At 37.8% G+C, this 19,946-nt stretch overlaps 1 protein-coding gene across 5 annotated transcripts in view; it reads right to left on the bottom strand.

The window, feature by feature from the left end:
• Positions 1-19,946, bottom strand: part of LOC140714546 (uncharacterized) — a 441,169-nt gene that overhangs the window by 223,571 nt on the left and 197,652 nt on the right. For 4 of the 5 annotated variants that reach the window (XM_073025824.1, XM_073025827.1, XM_073025826.1 and 1 more), the window contains 2 exons: positions 5,064-5,241; positions 1,284-1,752 (listed from right to left, as the gene is read on the bottom strand). In XM_073025824.1, coding sequence (XP_072881925.1) covers positions 1,284-1,752; positions 5,064-5,241 — 647 coding nt within the window. The remainder of the gene's footprint in view (positions 1-1,283; positions 1,753-5,063; positions 5,242-19,946) is intronic. The other variant, XM_073025825.1, reaches the window with a different exon arrangement.

Consider the following 19,946-nt stretch of genomic DNA (forward strand, 5'->3'; position numbering starts at 1 on the left):
CGTACCAATCCTCAGAGGGATCAGAAGTAGAGAGAGTGAGCAGCTTTAAGTTCCTGGGTGTCAAGATCTCTGAGGATCTAACCTGGTCCCAGCATACTGATATAGTTATAAAGAAGGCAAGACAGCGGCTATACTTTATTAGGAGTTTGAAACGATTTGGCATGTCAACAAATATGCTCAAAAACTTCCATAGCTGCACCGTGGAGAGCATTCTGACAGGCTGCATCACTGTTTGGTATGGAAGGGCTACTGCACAGAACTGAAAGCTGCAGAAGGTTGTAAATCTAGTCAGCTCCATCTTAGGCACTAGCCTACAAAGTATGCATGACATCTTTAGGAAGTGGTGTCTCAGAAAGGCAGCGTCCATTATTAAATACCTCCAGCACCCAGGGAATGCACTTTTCTCACTGTTACCATCAGGTAGGACATACAGATGCCTGAAAGCACACACTCAGCGATTCAGGGACAGCTTCTTCCCCTCTGCCATCCAATTCCCAAATAGACTTTGAAGCTTTGGACACTACCTCACTTTTTTTTTTTTAAATATACAGTATTTCTGTTTTGCACATTTTTTAGTAATCTATTTTGATTTACTTGTTTATTTATTATGTTTTATTTTATTTATTATTATTTTTTTTCTCTCTCTCTGCTAGATTATGCATTGCATTGAACTGCTGCTGCTAACTTAATAAATTTCATGTCACATGCTGGTGATAATAAACCTGATTCTGAAATAAAGTGATTTTGGATTCAATTTCAATAAAGGCACAACAATGGAGTAAACATCACTGAATACATACTTACAAAGGGAGTAATGAAGGTTAAAAAATAAAGTGTAACTGAGAAAAATTTGGCAAAGCAAGCCAAATGTGAATTGCTTTAAGTTAGGAATAAGAACAGCATCACTACTTGAAGAAAAAACTGGCAGATGAAAAGTACATACAATACAAATTCTAATGCTGAGAAACTATCACTTCTTGGTTTATAGTAAATTTTAATCAGAGGACCTTTGCTTGCACTTTGCATATGTATGCATGGCAAGAGGGAAGGGATGAGATTTTTTAAGGAACTTTCTTGAACTAAAATTGCTGTCCCTTATCTGTAAATATTCTCTCGATATAGCCACATGATTTTAATAGTTTAACTTAAATCCTATAACAATATTCTGTACATGTACAAAAATTAGGCCTTTTTATAAAAACAAAATTATCATAAACTCATTTAGCTAGCTTCTTTTCAATAAAGATACAACGTGCATTTAATATAACAAGAATTTTCAGTACCTTCCTTCTTGACCAATAATTTGTTCTGCATCTCTTCTCTCTGGACTTCTGATTCGTGTTCGTTTTCCCATTTTTCTATCTTCAGTTTCATAGACCTCTTTACCAGATGTTCTTCCAGCTCTTGGAAGCTCAGCTCTGTTAGCCATAGCTTCAGCAAAATGACTGTCTGTGCTTGTCACGGTACTTCCACTTGCTTCTGAATCCAAGGAACTCATTGATCCACTGATATGTGAATGGGAGCCATTGGATAGCACACTACTTGCAGATGGAAAGGGATCACTATATACTGGTGATGGACAACGAGGAATGCCACCTGGTTCCATACCATGCCTGCTTGAAGAACTACTGGAAGGTGAAAGAACACGCATCTCTTGTCTCTGCTGGTCAAGAGGTGTCACTGTTCCTCTATCCATCTCATCACCGTTAACAGAACTATGGTCAGACATAACCTCAAGGGGACGGACATCACCTATTTTAAAAAAATGTAAATCATATTACTGAAAATATTTTCTAGCTAAGTATTTGGGTATTTCAAAAGGAATGACATGCTCATTAAAAACCTGGTTGCTTTACAGCTTTTGGATCCAGCTAAAAGCTACATATTATTAACAGTAAAAATGTACAGTATAATATTTATGTGGAATTGTTAATGTTTAATAGCTGTTTCTAAAATTCATATTGTACTTTATAATTTAAAAAACAGAAACAATGGTAAATATTATGGGAGTCCTATGTTGCTAAATAGTGGCAGTATTTATGTGTTAAATTAGTAGGCTTTGAAAACCACAGTAATGCTCAACAATCAGGCAATCAAATACCTTACACAACTATTTTAAAAGAAAACAGATTTAGGATTTAATTTGAGCATATTTATCGCATGTACATCAAAACATACATCAATTGTATCGATGACCAGCACAGTCTGAAGATTGTGCTGAGAGCAGCTTGCAAGTCACCATGCTTCTGGTACTAACACAGTTTGCCCACTTTTGAACTCATCAACCCTAACCACGTCTTTGGGATGTGGGAGGAAATCAGACACCCGGAAGAAACCCATGCAGTTATAGGGACAATGTAAAAACTCCTTATAGACAGTGGCATAAACTCCTTATAGAACATCAATGAGTGATTGCTTGCTCCGTAAAGTGTTGCGCTTACTGCTATGCCACCTCAAATGTGCACAATGTCCTTAATAGCAACAAGAGGAGGCGGAGCAAAGTTAAGATGGCATTAAATGGAGACTCCTTTGCTTGCAACTTCAGAAACAGCTCTATTTCCATTTTCAATATCTTTATTCTTCCTTTTCAGGATTCTTTTGAAGACCCTGACCTGAGTTACGCACTTACTTCGGTTCTTTGCGGAATGGGACCTGTTCTTGGGGTTTCAGGACTACCCGTTGTTCAGCACGCCAAGGATTCAGCCTGAGAGTCTGGCTCAGATTTGGAAGCCTAAGATCTTGGAGCTCTGGAGACTGGCGGAACGAGGGTCGGTGTCATAGCAAGGAGACCCATGTGTTGTCGGGGGTAGTCAGAAAATCTACTGCTGTGTGCCCAAAGTCCTGGGATCTTTGAGATCTTTGGGAACAGAGCTCAGAAAAAGACGAAACTGACTTTTAACATCGTAAACGAGCAAATTGTTTGTTATATCTCCCCACTCGCTGGGAAAAATGGAAACACCTCCTTCTCCCTTATTAGGGAGAGAGAGAGCCAGTGGGATGTCGAATTCTGGGTGAAACGCAAAGTCTTTAGGGTAACTGCAAGTCCATGTCTTTGCTATTGCTTTGCTCACACTTGAGTGTTCGATGGCGGTGCCGATGTCAATACTTCAATTTTTTTTTACCAGTGGGGAGGGGGGGGGAATTGTTGCTCACTGCCGCTTATGCGCAGGAGGGAGGGGAGCTGGGGGACTTTGGGGCTCTTACGTTTAACTGTTGTTCATTCTCTGGGGCATTTCTCTGTTTTTATGGATGTTTGCAAAGAAAAAGCATTTCAGGATGCATATTGTATACATTTCTCTGACATTAAATTGGACCTTTGAACCTTTGAGAATGAGTCTAGAGATTGTAAAGGTATGAACTACATCAAGAAGAAATAATACCAATTTTCTCAAAAATGTGCGAATCTAGTTTGTTTATCATCCATTCTGACTGAAGCAGCTCACTTTATTTCTTTAGAGGTGATACTAATATGGTTCTTGGGGAAAAAAGAAACTGCAAGATATTTTGAATTAAATAATGGTAAATTAGGATGACTTAGAATCACAAGGAGTTTTTCATTGGTTGTGAACACATCCAGGGATAAGTACAGGGCTGAACCACGTCTCTAATGTTCATGTCTGCTCAGAATCCATGCAGGGGATTAGAAGAATGTTGTTCTAGCCATTGACATAATTGGGTTCTTGAATATATCTTAGAGGTAAATATTTGACATAGTTAATGATTAATTCCAGTATTCTACTTAAACCACTGTAACGACGCTGGTCTGAGTTTGGAATAGCTTGAGTTCAGTGATGAAGCCAAGCCCTGCTGGGTTTACTCTAGCTACAGTAAAGTCAAAACAGAAGATATTAATAACTGGAATTATAATGGAAGGGGCAAAAATTATGCAGGAAAAGACCAACTTGACTTTATCTTTACCATGTTACATTTAGAAAAATGAACAATGATGTCTATGAAAGTAAAATGCTCTTCAGGTTGACATATCAATTATTGATATCCACATCATAACTCAGCACAATTTTGAAAACTGTAATAATTCTAAGTATTATGGAGGTTGTATGTTGCTGAACACTGGCAGTGCTGATACATTAATCTGTCAAGTTTCAGATAGATATGCTAAATATTTACATGGGATGAGAGAAAGAGGTAGGGGAAGGATTGGGCAATCAAATATTCTAGAATTCTATTCTTCCTAAAAGAAAATCTAAATGCATAGTCATAAACAAATGATTCTGCCGATACTGGAGGAATTCAGAAGGTTGGGCAGCATCTATAGGGAGAAGCACTGTCGACGTTTCAGGCTGAGACGTCGACAGTGCTTCTCCCTATAGATGCTGCCTGGCCTGCTGTGTTACACTAGCATTTTGTGTGTGTTGTTTGAATTTCCAGCATCTGCAGATTCCCTCGTGTTTGCAAAGAAATAAACAGTTAACTTTTCAGCCAGAGACCCTTAATCAGGATGAGATGCTGTGTGTGTGCTGCTATAAATGGATAAAGTCCGTAAACATTCAAAAATCAAGTAAACTTTCTATGTTGAAATGTGAAATAAAAACAAAGTGCTGGAAATTCTCTGTGGGCATGATTGAAGAGATATTTGTCCTATTCATCTCTTCCCACTTTCTCTGCAACATATGACTTGCATTCTCTTTCCCAGTTTTGACAAAGGTTCTTAAACCCATTTCTCTTTCAATAAACACTGCCTGACCTGATTTTTATTTCCAATGTTTTATTTCAGATTTCCAACATCTGCAGGTTTTTCATTTTGAAACATAATTTAGGGTCTTCACAGGGTAGGTGTGGAGTTGATGTTTTCTTGTACTCAATCTTAACCCAAGAGGTTGGAAATTCAGGGTTGGGAGGCAATTTTTTGAAATTCACTGATGAAGGATCAGTAGGTTGAATATATATTCAAGACAGATATCACGGTTGATTAGAGTTAAAGAAAAAGGTAATGAAAGGATATGAGGTTAGTACAGAAAAACGATGCTGAGTTTAAAAAAAAGTCAACTAAGACCTTTCTGAATGTAGACATTTTCAAAACTGAAGTGTGCAAAGCCACTTACCCTCACCAAGAGAAAACAATCCCCCAGGAGAGCCACCATCAGGAAGAGACCAACTGTGAGCTGCCTCTGCTTCTCTGCTTTGCAGTTCCTCCTGCCACAAGCTAGATCGTGAATCTGGTATCTTCTCTGGATCCGGGATTCCTGAACCTGTTACTGCCACTTTAGCTGGCCCAGGCTCCTAGGGTAGGAAAGTAAAAGAAAAACACATTATTAGAACTACAGTGGATTCTGGTTAATTGGAATACCCCAGGACCAATACATTTTGGTCCAATGAAATAGCTGCCCCAATTAGCCAATGTTTCATGGAAATAGTTAAAAAAGTATAAAAAACAAACTAGCTTTTAATTGAGTAACAAATTATTAAAATGAATTACAGAACAAATTAAAGTACTACCAACACTACCACAGTACTATAAAACTAAGTATTATCAGCAGAGCAATCCAAACAGTGTACACTGCCATATTCTTTATTGATTGTAAATGAACTAAATCAGTGCATTTAGTACAGACTGCCTTCATACAATGCTTTCAACGATTGCATCCTCCAAATATTCATTTTCATTGTGACATTCAAGATGATTGTTGATACCTTCATAATTCCTAATTTGAATAGTGAGATTGCCTTTTTTTTCACTCCCAGCAGTTTCTGGCATCTCCAAGCCTCAATGTTTGAAACTGCAAGGAGCAAAACAGTTCTGAATTGTCTGACTGCTTATTTCTATTACTACTTTTGAACACAAGCACACACAACTGATGGATATTTAAAAACTGTTCGCTCTAAGCACAGTGTAGTGTCAAATGGTCATGCTAGATAGAAACTGTTCAGCAACATTCTCTTGTCCCAATTAAGCGGCACAGTGAATCTCAAACAACACACACAAAATGCTGGTGGAACGAAGCAGGCCAGGCAGCATTTATAGGAAGAAGCATTGTCGATGTTTCGAGCCGAGACCCTTCGTCAGGACTCGAAGGGTCTCGGCCCAAAACGTCAACAGTGCTTCTTCCTATAGATGCTGCCTGGCCTGCTGCGTTTCACCAGCATTTTGTGAGTGTTGCTTGAATTTCCAGCATCTTCAGATTTCCTCATGTTTGCATAGTGAATCTCAGTTATTTTCTCGATTCATTTTTGTTCTTTAAGAGTTGTTCCAAATAAGCAGCTGCCCAATTAACCGACAACTCAATTAAGCAGAATTCACTGTATATTATAGACAATAGACAATAGGTGCAGAAGTAGACCATTCGGCCCTTCGAACCTGCACCGCCATTTTGAGATCATGGCTGATCAACTACTACCAATACCCGGTTCCTGCCTTGTCCCCATATCCCTTGATTCCCCTATCCATAAGATACCTATCTAGCTCCTTCTTGAAAGCATCCAGAGAATTGGCCTCCACTGCCTTCCGAGGCAATGCATTCCAGACCCCCACAACTCTATTCACCTTGGCTCTGTCATACTTCCTTTTTTTTAATGCTATGAAATCTCTGACTTCCTTTGTCAACCACTGTGGCCCCTTTCCCCCCTTTGAATCCTTCCTTCTCTGGGGGATGAACTGATTTTGCACCTTGTGCATTATTCACAAGTATACCTGCCATTGCTGTTCCACTGTCTTTTCTGCTAGGCTATCCGTCCAGTCAACTTTGGCCAGCTCTTCCCTCATGGCTCCATAGTTTCTCCTGTTCAACTGCAACACTGACACCTCCGAGCTGCCCTTATCCTTCTCAAATTGCAGATAAAAACTTATCATATTATGATCACTACCTCCTAATGGCTCCTTTACTGCAAGATCGCTTATCAAATCCTGTTCATTACATAACACTAAATCCAGAATAGTCTTGTCCCTGGTCAGCTCTCGTACAAGCTGTTCCAAGAATGCATCCCGTAGGCACTCTACAAACTTCCTATCCTGTGGTCCAGCACCAACCTGATTCTTCCAGTTCACCTGCATGTTGAAATCCCCCATAACTATTGCGACATTACCTTTGCCACATGCCAATGTTAACTCCCTATTCAACTTGCACCCAATATCCATGCTACAGTTTGGTGGCATGTAGACAACACCCATTTGGGTCCTTTTGCCCTTACTGTTCCTCAGTTCTATCCACACAGACTCTACTCCTCCTGACCCTATGTCCCCCCTATATTGGTTAAATGGTCTAATGTCTTGGTAAAAGGAATTAAATACCTGTGCAGATGGAGATTGTGAAGGAGTTGTTTTTGGCAATCTGAAGTGACTGGGGTCTGCAAGTGAGGATATCCAGGATCCAACTGCACAAGGGGGGTATCGAGGCCCAGGACTCACAGTTTACTGATTTGTTTTGAGAGGGTGATGATATTAAATGCTGAGCTGTAATCAATAAAGAGCATCCTGATGCATGCATCTATGCTGTCCAGATATTCCAGGATTGTGTGAAGAGCCAATGAGATGGCACCTGCCGTGAACCTGCTGCTTTGGTAGGCAAATTGGAGTGGATCCAAGTTGCCACTCAGACAGGAGCTGACAGGTTTCAAAATCAGCCTCTCAAAACACTTAATCACTGTTGGTCTAAGTACCACTGAGCAATAGTCATTTAGTCAAGTTTCCATGTTCTTCTTGGGCACCAGTAAGATTGAAGCCTGTTGAAGCAGACGGATACCACACAATGTCAGAGGGAGAGGTTGAAGATATCTGTGAACACACCAGTCAGTTGGTCGGCACAGGTCTTCAGTATTCAGCCAGGTACTCCATCCAGACCTGATGCTTTCCTTAGATTCATTCTCTTGAAGGCAGCCCACACGTCATATTCAGATACTGAGAAATAAAGGATCATTGGGAGACATAGGGTTTCTCCCTGTTCTGGTAGTCAAAGCAAGAATAGAGGACATTGAGCTCATCTGGAAATGAAGCTCTGCTGTCCCGTGTCATTAAATTTAACTCTGTAGGAGATTATGGCATTCAAACTCTGCCACAGCTGTCAAGCATCCCTCATTGATTCCAGTCTAGTCTGGAGTCTCCACTTTGCCCATGAGATGGCTTTCCAGAGATCATAACTGCACCTCTTGAATCATTCTTGATATCCAGACCTGATGCCTCTGATCTAACCCTCAGCAAGTTCTGGAAATTCAGACTCAGAAACTCCAAGGCTATTCAACATCTCCCTCTAACTCAGTCCCTCAACTCCTAGAAACATCTTTTATCTTACTTAGAGCAAAGCACCCAAAACTGATCACAATACTCCAAGTGTAGCCTTGCCAGCATCTTGTACAACTGCTCCATGATTTCCCAACTTTTATACTCAATTCCCTGACTAATGAAGGCCAGCATACAAAAAGCATTTTTCACCATCACCATGTACTTGGACTCTAAGGCCCCACTGTTTTAATACACTCCCCTGGGCCCTTTCACTGTGAAAGTCTTACCCTGATTTGACTTTCCAAACCTCATTACCTCACACTTATCTGTATTAAATTCTATTTGCCATTCGTTGAAATGCTTACTAAGGTGTTCAAGATACCCCTGTAATTTTTTTTTTTAAACTGTCCTCACTGCTTACTACAACATCCATTTCAGTGTCAGCTACAAGCGTCTAGTACATTCTTGTGGAAACTGTTGATATAGATGAGAAACAACAATGGGTCCAGCACCGAGCCCTGATAAAAGCCACTAGTCATGGGCCTCAGCAATTCTAGTTCTTCCTCCTGTATCATTCAGAAGTATGAAATATCAACTCATGTAAGGAAGGTGGATAGTCAGAGGTTGTTTAGGTTTTGGAAGGGCCAACAGTATCACTCAAATTCGCAAGCCAAAGTGAGAGGTGTTTCTATTTTTATAGACTCATCAACTGCTTTTATACATCATGAAACAATTTCAGATCCGCAAGGTAGATTTTTGCTTATTACTGGTTTACTTTTTAATCAAAAAGTTGTTTTAGTTAATGTTTATGCTCCAAACATTGACTGTCCTGAATTTTTTAAATGCTTATTTACATCCTTTCCTAATCTGAATCAATATAGATTGATAACGGGCGGGGATTTTAATTGTTGTCTAAACCCTTTGATGGATAGATCCAAGCCCACTCAAACTTTTCCGAACAAATCGGCTTCTCTTATTAATTCTTTTATGATTGATTCAGCTATTTGTGAAATTTGGCGTTTTCTACACCCTAATGACAAAGAGTTCTCATATTTTTCCCATGTGCATCATAATTACTCAAGAATTGATTACTTTTTCATTGATCAGCATTTACTTATAGACGTTATGGATTGCAAATATGACTCTATTGCTATATCTGATCATGCACCTTTGAAGTTATCTATTAAGGTGACGGATTCATATATTAGTACTAAAGGTTGGAGGTTTAATCCTGTTTTACTGCAGGACTCTGACTTTGTTAACTTTATTAAACAGCAAATTGATTTGTTTTTCTCAATACATTCTACAGCAGACATCTCTAGTGGAATTCTGTGGGATACTTTTAAGGCATATATTCGTGGACAGATTATTTCATATTCTGCCGGAGTTAGGAAACGAACTAATTCTAAAATATTAACATTAGTTGATAAAATTAAGGCAATTGATAAGATTTACTCATTGATCCCTAGTAAAGAACTTTATAAAGAAAGGGTGGAACTTCAAATGGAGCATAGTTTATTATTAACCTCCTCGATTGAAAGTCAGTTAATTAAATCGAAAGCTCAATTTTATACATATGGAGATAAGTCTGGTAAACTACTAGCTAACCAATTGAAAATTGTTTCGGATAAGCGACAAATTACTAAGATTCGCAAACAAGATGGTACTTTGACGATTGATCATAAAGAGATAAATAAAGCCTTCCAAGATTTTTATAATTCTTTATATCAATCAGAATGTACTAAAGACTCTTCTATAATGAGTGAATTCTTAAGGAAATTGAATATTCCAAAAGTAACTGTTGAGGATAGTGCTTTTTTGGACACACCTATTACGGAGTCTGAAATAGAAAAGGCTATTTTCTTAATGAACTCGGGTAAAGCTTCGGGTCCAGATGGTTTTTCTGCAGAATTTTTTAAATCCTTTTCTTCTATACTTTCTCCTTGGCTTTGTAAAATTCTTAAAGATGCATTAAGTATAGGTAAACTACCACAATCTTTTTATGAAGCTTCTATTTCCTTAATTCTTAAAAAAGATAAAGACCCCACTGAATGTGCATCCTATCGGCCTATATCTTTGCTGAATACGGATTTTAAGATTTTTAGTAAAATTTTGGCTATTAGATTAGAAAATATATTGCCTCGGATTATTTCTGAGGATCAGACTGGATTTATTAAAAATCGCTATTCATCTTTTAACATTAGAAAATTAATTAATATTGCTTATACCTCTTCATCTAAAATCCCAGAATGTGTCATTTCCTTAGATGCCGAAAAAGCATTTGATAGAGTCGAATGGTCATATTTATTTAATACCTTGCAACATTTTAATTTTAGTTCAAAATTTATATCATGGATTAAATTAATATATCAGAAACCTTTAGCTTCGGTCTTCACTAATAATCAAAGATCCCCTTTTTTTCAGTTATTTCGGGGTACAAGGCAAGGTTGTCCTTTAAGCCCTTTATTATTTGACATTGCTTTGGAACCCTTGGCTATAGCTATTCGTGAATCACCCAATATTTTAGGTATTACCCGTGGGGAGACGATGTATAAGGTATCATTATATGCGGACGATTTGTTATTATATATATCTGACCCTGAAAGATCTATTCCTGCTATTTCTTCTTTGCTTGCTCAATTTAGTAATTTTTCTGGATATAAATTGAATTTTAATAAGAGTGAACTTTTTCCATTAAATATGCATACTTCAATTTATAATCAGGTACCATATAGAATTGTTACAGACTATTTTACTTATTTAGGTATTAAAATTACTAAAAAACATAAAGATTTATTTAAAACTAATTTTTTGCCTTTAATAGATCAAATTAAGCAACTTGCTAATAGGTGGTCCCCACTATCTTTGTCTTTGGTAGGTAGAATTAATGCCATTAAGATGATGATACTACCTAAATTTCTATATCTATTTCAAGCATTACCAATTTTTATTCCTAAATCTTTTTTTGATATAGTTGATTCTAAAATATCTTCGTATTTGTGGCAGAACAAAAATCCTAGGTTAGGTAAAAAATATTTACAGAAGCCTAAGAAGGAGGGCGGTTTGGCTCTACCAAATTTAAGATTTTACTATTGGGCAGTTAATATACGGTATTTGATATTTTGGATACAAGAATCGACTACAGTTGCTGGCCCACAATGGGTAAATTTGGAATGTAAATCTGTGCAAGATTTCTCATTGATCTCAATCTTAGGATCTTCACTTCCTTTTTCGTTATTCAAAACGAATAAACAGATAACTAATCCTATAGTCAAGTATACATTACGAATCTGGTTTCAATTTCGTAAATTTTTTGGTTTGAATAAGTTTATGCTGTCAAGTCCTATAACATCTAATTACTTTTTTCGACCATCATCTATAGATCAAGCCTTTTTTTAATGGAAAACAAAAGGTATAACATGTTTTCGTGATCTGTTTTTGGATGATAACATTATGTCCTTTGAACAGTTATCTAATAAATATAATTTATCTAAAACCCATTTTTTTAGATATCTACAAGTTAGAAACTTTTTATATAATGAACTAAAGTCTTTTTCGAAAGAATGTCCATTGGACATTACAGAAAGAATTTTAGCTCTTAATCCCTGTCAAAAGGGCTTAGTAGCTATCATTTATAATATGATTATGAATGTACAACCAGATATATCAGAAAAAATTAAGAAGGAATGGCAGGAAGAACTGCATTGCCCTATATCTATTGAGCAATGGGAAAAAATTACCGTAGATTCCGGACTACAGAGCGCACCTGATTTTAAGCCGCTGGCTCTAATTTTAGAAATAAAATCATTTTTTTAATTGTACAGGCCGCATCGGATTTTAGGCCGCACCGGATTTTCGGCCGCAGGTGTCCCACGTTGTAATATGAGATATTTACACAGAAAGATATTACACGTGAGGATTTTTTTAACTTTTAATTAAATCCATATGGTAACAAAAACAAATACATATTGCAAATGCTTTTTTTCGAACCGTGCCCGTACGCGGCTACTTTTAAATATACGTTGCGTATACTTCTTTACTGAACAACATTCCAATATCTCCTAACGACTGGTAAAAAATATATATACTGCAGCCTACCAGGAAAAGTTATTGATACCTTTAACTTAAAAGCAGAGTTCGCTCAGATCCAAAGCCGCTCGCGTAATGCGCTCCCCCTCCGTCCCGTTTCATCGCAAACGGCATTTAAAAGCAGAGTTCGCTCGGATCCAAAGCCGCTCGCGTAATGCGCTCCCCCCTCCGTCCCGTTTCATCGCAAACGGCATTTTCCTACAAGACACCGCGAAACCGGGTGTGACGTCATAGCATCCCGCGATGTAGTACAGAAAACAAATATAGTTTAAACTAAGTAGGGTAGGTAGCACAATGCTTTTCTTCGAGTGTTTTCCATGTTGATGAGGGTGAGTACAAATGACTGATTTACAATAATTTAATTGTGAAAGTGCGCTTGATTTATCGTACAATTTCATTGGACCTCTGTGAACTACTCATCAATTTTATTGGTCTACTGTTACCAGGCAAAATGTTTACGAGGCGGCATGAAAAAAACCATGCATTAGCCGCTTCGGATTATTGGCCGCAAAGTTCAAAGCTGTTCAAAATGTGGGAAAAAAGTAGCGGCTTAAAATCCGGAATCTACGGTATATTATTGGTAAACTCATCCTCTATCTGTGCTAAACATGCTCTAATACAATTTAAGGTTGTACATAGAGCTCACATGTCTAAAGATAAACTTGCTCGATTTTATTCTTATGTTAATCCAACCTGTGATAGATGTCATTCTGATATAGCTTCGTTGACTCATATGTTTTGGTCTTGTCCTTGTTTACAAAACTATTGGAAAGATATTTTTAATATTATCTCAAGAGTCTTAAATATTAATCTCCAACCACATCCTTTTACCGCAATTTTTGGTCTACCAATGATAGATAATAAGTGTTTATCCGCTTCATCCCAATGAATGATTGCATTTGTTACACTAATGGCTAGAAGATCTATTTTACTGAATTGGAAAGAAATTAACCCTCCAACTGTATTTCAGTGGTTTTCTCAAACTATTTCCTGTTTGAGTTTAGAAAAAATTAGAAGTGTGGTTTTTGATTCTTCAGTTAAATTTGAGGAAACTTGGAGACCATTTATTCAACATTTTCATATGAATTAAATGGTCTGATCCTGAACCTTATTGCTACTATCCTGAATTGTGTGGATGGAGGTTGGGAGTCATTGGCACTACTGTATGTATTTAACATTATGCGATTGCCCATGTTGGTTAGTTTTTTTTTAGTTGTTTTTTTTTGGGGGGGGTTTCTTTTTTTTCTCTTAATTCCTTTACATTATACTATGAGTTTGAGAGACTCTATGTATTGATTAATACATATTTGATTGTTAATTAATCTATTATGTACTCTCAAATGTTTTGTACTAATATTTTTCTTATGTTTTTCTTAAAAATTAATAAAAAGATTTGAAAAGAAAGAAAGAAAGAAAGAAATATCAAGTAGAAAGTCGTATAAATGCAGAGAGACAGGAGGAGGGTGAGGAGGAAGAGGTGAGTATTGTTAGGAATGGTAAAGATAATGACAGAAAGATGGAGTTACAGAAAGAAGAACTAGAATTCATTTCTCAACATTTTCTTTCTGGAATGGACATCTGCAGATTGTTAGTGTCTTTTTCTAGTCAAGCAACATGTATGGAGGGGCATAAAAAGTGACATTTTGAGCTGAGACACTTCATCACAACTGGAAAGGAAGGGAGTAGAAGCCAGAATAAGGTGGTGTGGGGAGGCTAGGAATACAAGCTGACAGGTCAGAGGGAAGATGAGTGAGTGGGGGAGAGGGCATGAAGTAAGAAACTCGGAGGTGATAGACACAAGAGATAAGGAGTTGAAGAAAAATGAATCTAATAGGAGAGGAAAGTGGGCCTTGGAAGTAAGGAAAGGAGGAGGGGAACCAGAGAAAAGTGATGGGCAGGTGAGGAAGTGTGAGAGGGTAACCTGAATCGGGAATAGCAAAAAGTGAAGGTTAGAGGATGAAGTAATTACTAGAAGTTAGAGATCATCAACATTCATGTCATCTGATTGGAGGCTACCTACTACCTGACAGCTTGTACTTCTTTCTCACCTCCCTCCTCCTTATACTGGCTTCTGTCCCCCTCCCTTGCCGGTCCTGATGAAGGGTCTTGGTCCAAAATGTCTATTGTTTATTCCACTCTATGGATGCTACCTAACTTGCTGAGTTCCTCCAGCATTTTGTATGTGATGCTCCTTGCTTCTTTCAAACATCTCCAGGATTTCACCAGATCAAGGTCAGAACCCCAATGAAAAAGCTGCCTACAAATGACTCATAAGTGAAGAAATTTGCCTGCACATTGTCATTATTTCATTTAATGCAGATGGATCTGGCTATTGCCAAGGATCAGTGTATTATGCTTTAGTGAAAATTTTAGTCCATTAGCCACAAAAGGAACTGTGCAGTTATTATACATTAAGCCTCTGAGGGATACCAAGCTGTAAGGCTATCAGCAGAGCAATTACAGAAACAGGATTTAAAGTAATAACAATCCAAAGCATGTCAAAACCATTTTAAGTATCTAAATTCTAGTTTCCAAGAGCGCCAGCAACTTTAAATTCCTCAGTGTTATTCATCTGGAGGACCTGTCCTGGGCCCAGCACGCAAGTGAAATGACAAAGAGAGCACAGCAGCACCTCTACTTCCTTATGAGTTTGCAAAGATGCAACATAACATCTAATACTTTGACAAACTTCTTGTGGAAAGTATATTACTGGCTGCATCACAGCCTGATATGGAAACACCAATGCCCTTGAATGAAAAATCCTACAAAAAAGTGGTGGATACAGACAAGTCCATTGTGAGTAAAGCCTTCCCCACCATTAAGCACATCTACATTAAATGTTGTTACAGGAAAGCAGCATCTGTCATCAGGGACCCTCACTGCCAAGGATAAGCACTCTTCTCACTGCTGCCATCAGGAAGGTGGTATAGGAGCCCCAGGACTCTCACTATTGGGTTCAGGAACAGTATTACCCCCTCAACTATCAAGCTCTTAAACCAAAGGGGATAACCACTCAACTTCACTTGCCCCATCATTGAAATGTTCCCACAATCTACGGACTCACTTTCAAGGACTCTTCATCTCATGTTCTCAATATTTATTATTTTTTTCTACTTGCACAGTTTGTCTTTTGCAAACAGGTTGAACGTCCAAGGTGGTGTGGTCTTTCATTAATTCTATTATGGTTATTATTCTATTATGGATTTATTGAGCATGCCCACAAGAAAATAAATCTTACAGTTGTATATGGTGACATAAATGTACTGTGATAATAAATTTATTTTGAACTTTTGCATCAGTCTTCACTGTGGAAGACACTAGCATTATGCGTGAAGTTCAGAAGTGTCCGGGGGTAGAAGTGAATGCAATTGCTATTACTTAGGAGCAGGTGTTTGGGAAAAGTGAAAGGTCTGAAAGTAGGTAAGTCACTTAGATCAGATGGACTACATTCCCAGAGTTCTGAAAGAAGTAGCTAAGGAGATCATGGAGGCATTAGTAATGAACTTTCAAGAATCATTAAATCCCAGAATGGCTCCGGAGGACTGGAATATTGCAAATATCACTCCACTCTTTAAATAGGGAGAGAGGCAGAGAAAGGAAAATATAGGCCAGTTAGCCTGAGCTCAGTAGTTGGAAAGATGTTGAAGTCGAGTGTTAAGCATGTGCTTTCTGGGTACTTAGAGGCACATGTTAAATAAGCGAGAATTAACATGGTTACCTTAAAGGAAAATCTTGCCTGACAAATCTGTTGGAATTCTTTGAAGAAATAACAAGCAGGGTAGACAAAGGAGAAGCCGTGGATGCTGTGTACTTGGATTTTCAGAAGACCTTTGACAAGGTGCTGCACACGAGGCTGCTTAACAAGAGCCAACAGTATTACAGGAAAAATACTAACATGTATAGAGCATTGGCTGATTGGCAGGAAGCAAAGAGTGGGAATAAAGGGAACCCTTTCTGATTGGTTGCCTGTGACTAGTAGTGTTCCACAAGGGTCGGCATTGGGACTACTTCTCTTTACATTGCACATTAATGATTTGGATGTCAGACTTGATGGCTTTGTGGCCAAGCGTGCGGTCAATACGAAGGTAGGTGGGGGGACATCACGTGATGACGTAGGATAGAGACGCAGGGACCCAGCTCTCCCGTAAAAAGTTAATAAATTAATGTTTAAATGAAGAAAAGTTAGTCAATACTTTCTAAAAGTTACTTATAAACGACTCCGGACTGTGTCAAGCTATGCCTCAAGGAAGGAAGATGAAAAAAAACTAATACCGGGAAGACTACGCAAGTTGGAACAAGAACAAGGCCCACGTCTACCGAGGAACCGCGGTCTCAGGTACATTATGTCACCGGCGATACGGAACAGGAGACTGTGGCAACACTGGCCACTTCCAAAGGAAAAAACCATCGTGAACTGCGCAAACGTGAAGGATGGAGCATGCGCAAACGGGAGCAACAAGAACTACAAAGCCCAGCTACAACTGCAACTGAAAGTGATAGCGAATCGGAGGGAGAGTCAAATCTCTCGGAAGGATCAGATGAAGAAAGAGGTAAAAGTCCTTCTAGAAATATAGAAAAGACTTTGAGGCAAATAATGCGTAAATTACCGTAGATTCCGGACTACAGAGCGCACCTGATTAAAAGCCGCTGGCTCTAATTTTAGAAATAAAATCAATTTTTTACTTGTAAAGGCCGCACCGGATTTTCGGCCGCAGGTGTCCCACGTTGTAATATGAGATATTTACACAGAAAGATATTACACGTGAGGATTTTTTAACTTTTAATTAAATCCATATGGTAACAAAAACAAATACATATTGCAAATGCTTTTTTTCGAACCGTGCCTGTAACGCGGCTACTTTTAAATATACGTTGCGTATACTTCTTTACTGAACAACATTCCAATATCTCCTAATGACTGGTAAAAAATATATATACTGCAGCCTACCAGGAAAAGTTATTGATCGCCTTTAACTTAAAAGCAGTGTTTTCGCTCCACCGCTCCGCCGCTCCCCCCCGCCGTCCCGTTTATCGCAAACTGGTATCCCACAAGACGCGGCGAAACCAGGTGTGACGTCATAGCATCCCGCGATGTAGTACAGAAAACAAATATAGTTAAAACTCTTCTAACTTTAACTAGAAAATGAATTACTAAGCGAAAATATTATAAACTAAATAACTGCCATAAAGGCAGCACAATGCTTTTCTTCGAGTGTTTTCCATGTTGATGAGGGTGAGTACAAATGACTGATTTACAATAATTTAATTGTGAAAGTGCGCTTGATTTATCGTACAATTTCATTGGACCTCTGTGAACTACTCATCAATTTTATTGGTCTACTGTTACGAGGCAAAATGTTTTTGGCGGCATGAAAAAAAACCATGTATTAGCCGCTCTGTATTAAAGGCCGCAGAGTTCAAAGCTGTTCAAAATGTGGGAAAAAAGTAGCGGCTTAAAATCCGGAATCTACGGTAGACACATTAAAAGTAATTAAAAATAATCAAAAAATACTTGAAAAAAAATGACCAATATGGAGATTATGCTTGATAAAATGACAAAGAGACAGGAAAAAATGGAAAAAAGAATTACGGACTTGGAAACTACAACGGAAGACATGGTTGAAAGAATGGACAAAATGGAAAAGGAAAATACCGCTTGGACATCAGAAAGAAAACAATTTATGGAAAAAATTGATAAGCTTGAAAATCTCAGTAGACAAAATAATATTAAAATTGTTGGACTTAAAGAAGATATAGGAGAAGATCCAATAAATTTTTTTCAAAAATGGATTCCTGAAAAATTGGAAATGGAAAGAGAAACTCCAATTGAGATTGAAAGGGTGCATAGATCTTTAAGGTCAAGACCTCGAGCTGATCAAAACCCACGATCAATTTTGATAAAATGCTTACGATACCAAGACAAAAGAAAAGATCCTGAAGGCCGCTGCCCAAAGTGCCAAAAATAGAAACGGGCCACTGATGATAGCAGGGAAACCAATTCTGTTTTATCCTGATATAAGTTACAACCTGTTGAAGAGAAAGAAGGAATTTAACCCAGCAAAAAAAGCCTTATGGGAAAAGGGTTATAAATTTACAATGCGTCATCCAGCAACACTGATAATTTTTTTGGAGGAGGGAAAAATTTTTTTTTCCGATTATCGAAAAGCGGAGGAGTTTGTACAAGAACTTCCATCTATTCGCTAATTACACATAGAGGCTTCCAAACGTAATGGATTAAAGATGAAGATAGACCCAAGGAACAGAAATGATGGACATTTATGGATATTATAGAAGAGAAAAGCAAAATTTTAGAAATACTAAATGAGAATAGTATTTTTTTTTCTCTTCTTATACATATACTTTTTTATGTTGCGGGGGGGCTGGGGGGCTGTGGATCGGTTACTGCGGGATTCACGTGTGTAATCATGGCGGTTGCCATGACCCGTACAGCAGAGGGGGGTAATGTTGTGTCTTTTTTCCACAACATTAGTAGGGGGGTATTTTTTTTTTCCTTTATATTTTAATTTTTTTCTATCTTTTTGCCTGGATGATTGGTGGGGACACACATAGCAACATGGAGATTTTTATAAAGATTTCCCAGGATACCACGAAAGTGGAAAAATTAGGTATTATTATAGATTGGAGTAATATAATAAAAAAATAATGACTAATCTACTAAATTTTTTAAATTTTAATGTTAATGGGCTTAATGGGCCAGTAAAAAGAAAAAGAATTTTAACATATATTAAAAAAAATGAGAACTCCGTGGAGCATGTGGGGATCTTCCAACATCCAGGCATTCCCTTTTTTTTCTTATTTTTTTAATAGGGATGTTAGGGGGGAGGGGTTAAGGGGAGGGGGGCTGGGTAACACTTTTTTTTCATGCACATTTATTCTGTAACTATTTAAAAACAATAAAAAAAAATTTTAAAAAAAATACGAAGGTAGGTGGTGGGGCAGGTAGTGTTGAGGAAGCAGGGAGACTACAAAAGGACTTGCACAGATTAAGAGAATGGGCAAATAAGTGACAAATGGAAGATAATGTCGGAAAGTGAATAGTCAAGCACTTTGGTAGAAGAAATAAAAACAGACTATTTTCTAAATAGGGAGAAAATTCAAAAATCTGAGGTGCAAAGCTGTGCAACCAACTTCAAACTGATTGCTGCCTGCAATTTACATTAACTTCCCCTTCGAAAGGTTATGCCACTATGCTAGAAAACTGAGTTTAGCAATAAGCCTTTTGGGCCAGGAAAGTGAATATCCATCACAACAGCAGGTGCAACTACCCTAATCCTATCCCACCCTGCCTTACACATGTAACAATAAAAATTTAGAAGGAAAATTTTAATAATTCTGTAGAATATATCCTCTATTGAGAAATACAAAAATGCAAGTGGTTGAAGAGGAAAGAAATTTTGGATAATAACTATCAGAATTATTAAGCCCTGTGGACAGTAATATACCCATAAAATACATGGACATTTACATTACAAAATTATGTAAAAGAAAATTACAGCAATGGCATATTTTTAAGAATTCCCTATCCCTATTTTTTGTCTTGATTAGGAAAAAAAATACCCTTGAAAGGACTACTTGATATGACAAATATTAAAGAAATGGATGATGAATCTTATTCTTGCGTCAATAGCATTCACGTGGACTTCGCTGTCTTCACTGCTAGTTT

The sequence above is a fragment of the Hemitrygon akajei genome, chromosome 22, assembly GCF_048418815.1.
Source record: "Hemitrygon akajei chromosome 22, sHemAka1.3, whole genome shotgun sequence".
Taxonomy (NCBI): Eukaryota; Metazoa; Chordata; class Chondrichthyes; order Myliobatiformes; family Dasyatidae; genus Hemitrygon; species Hemitrygon akajei.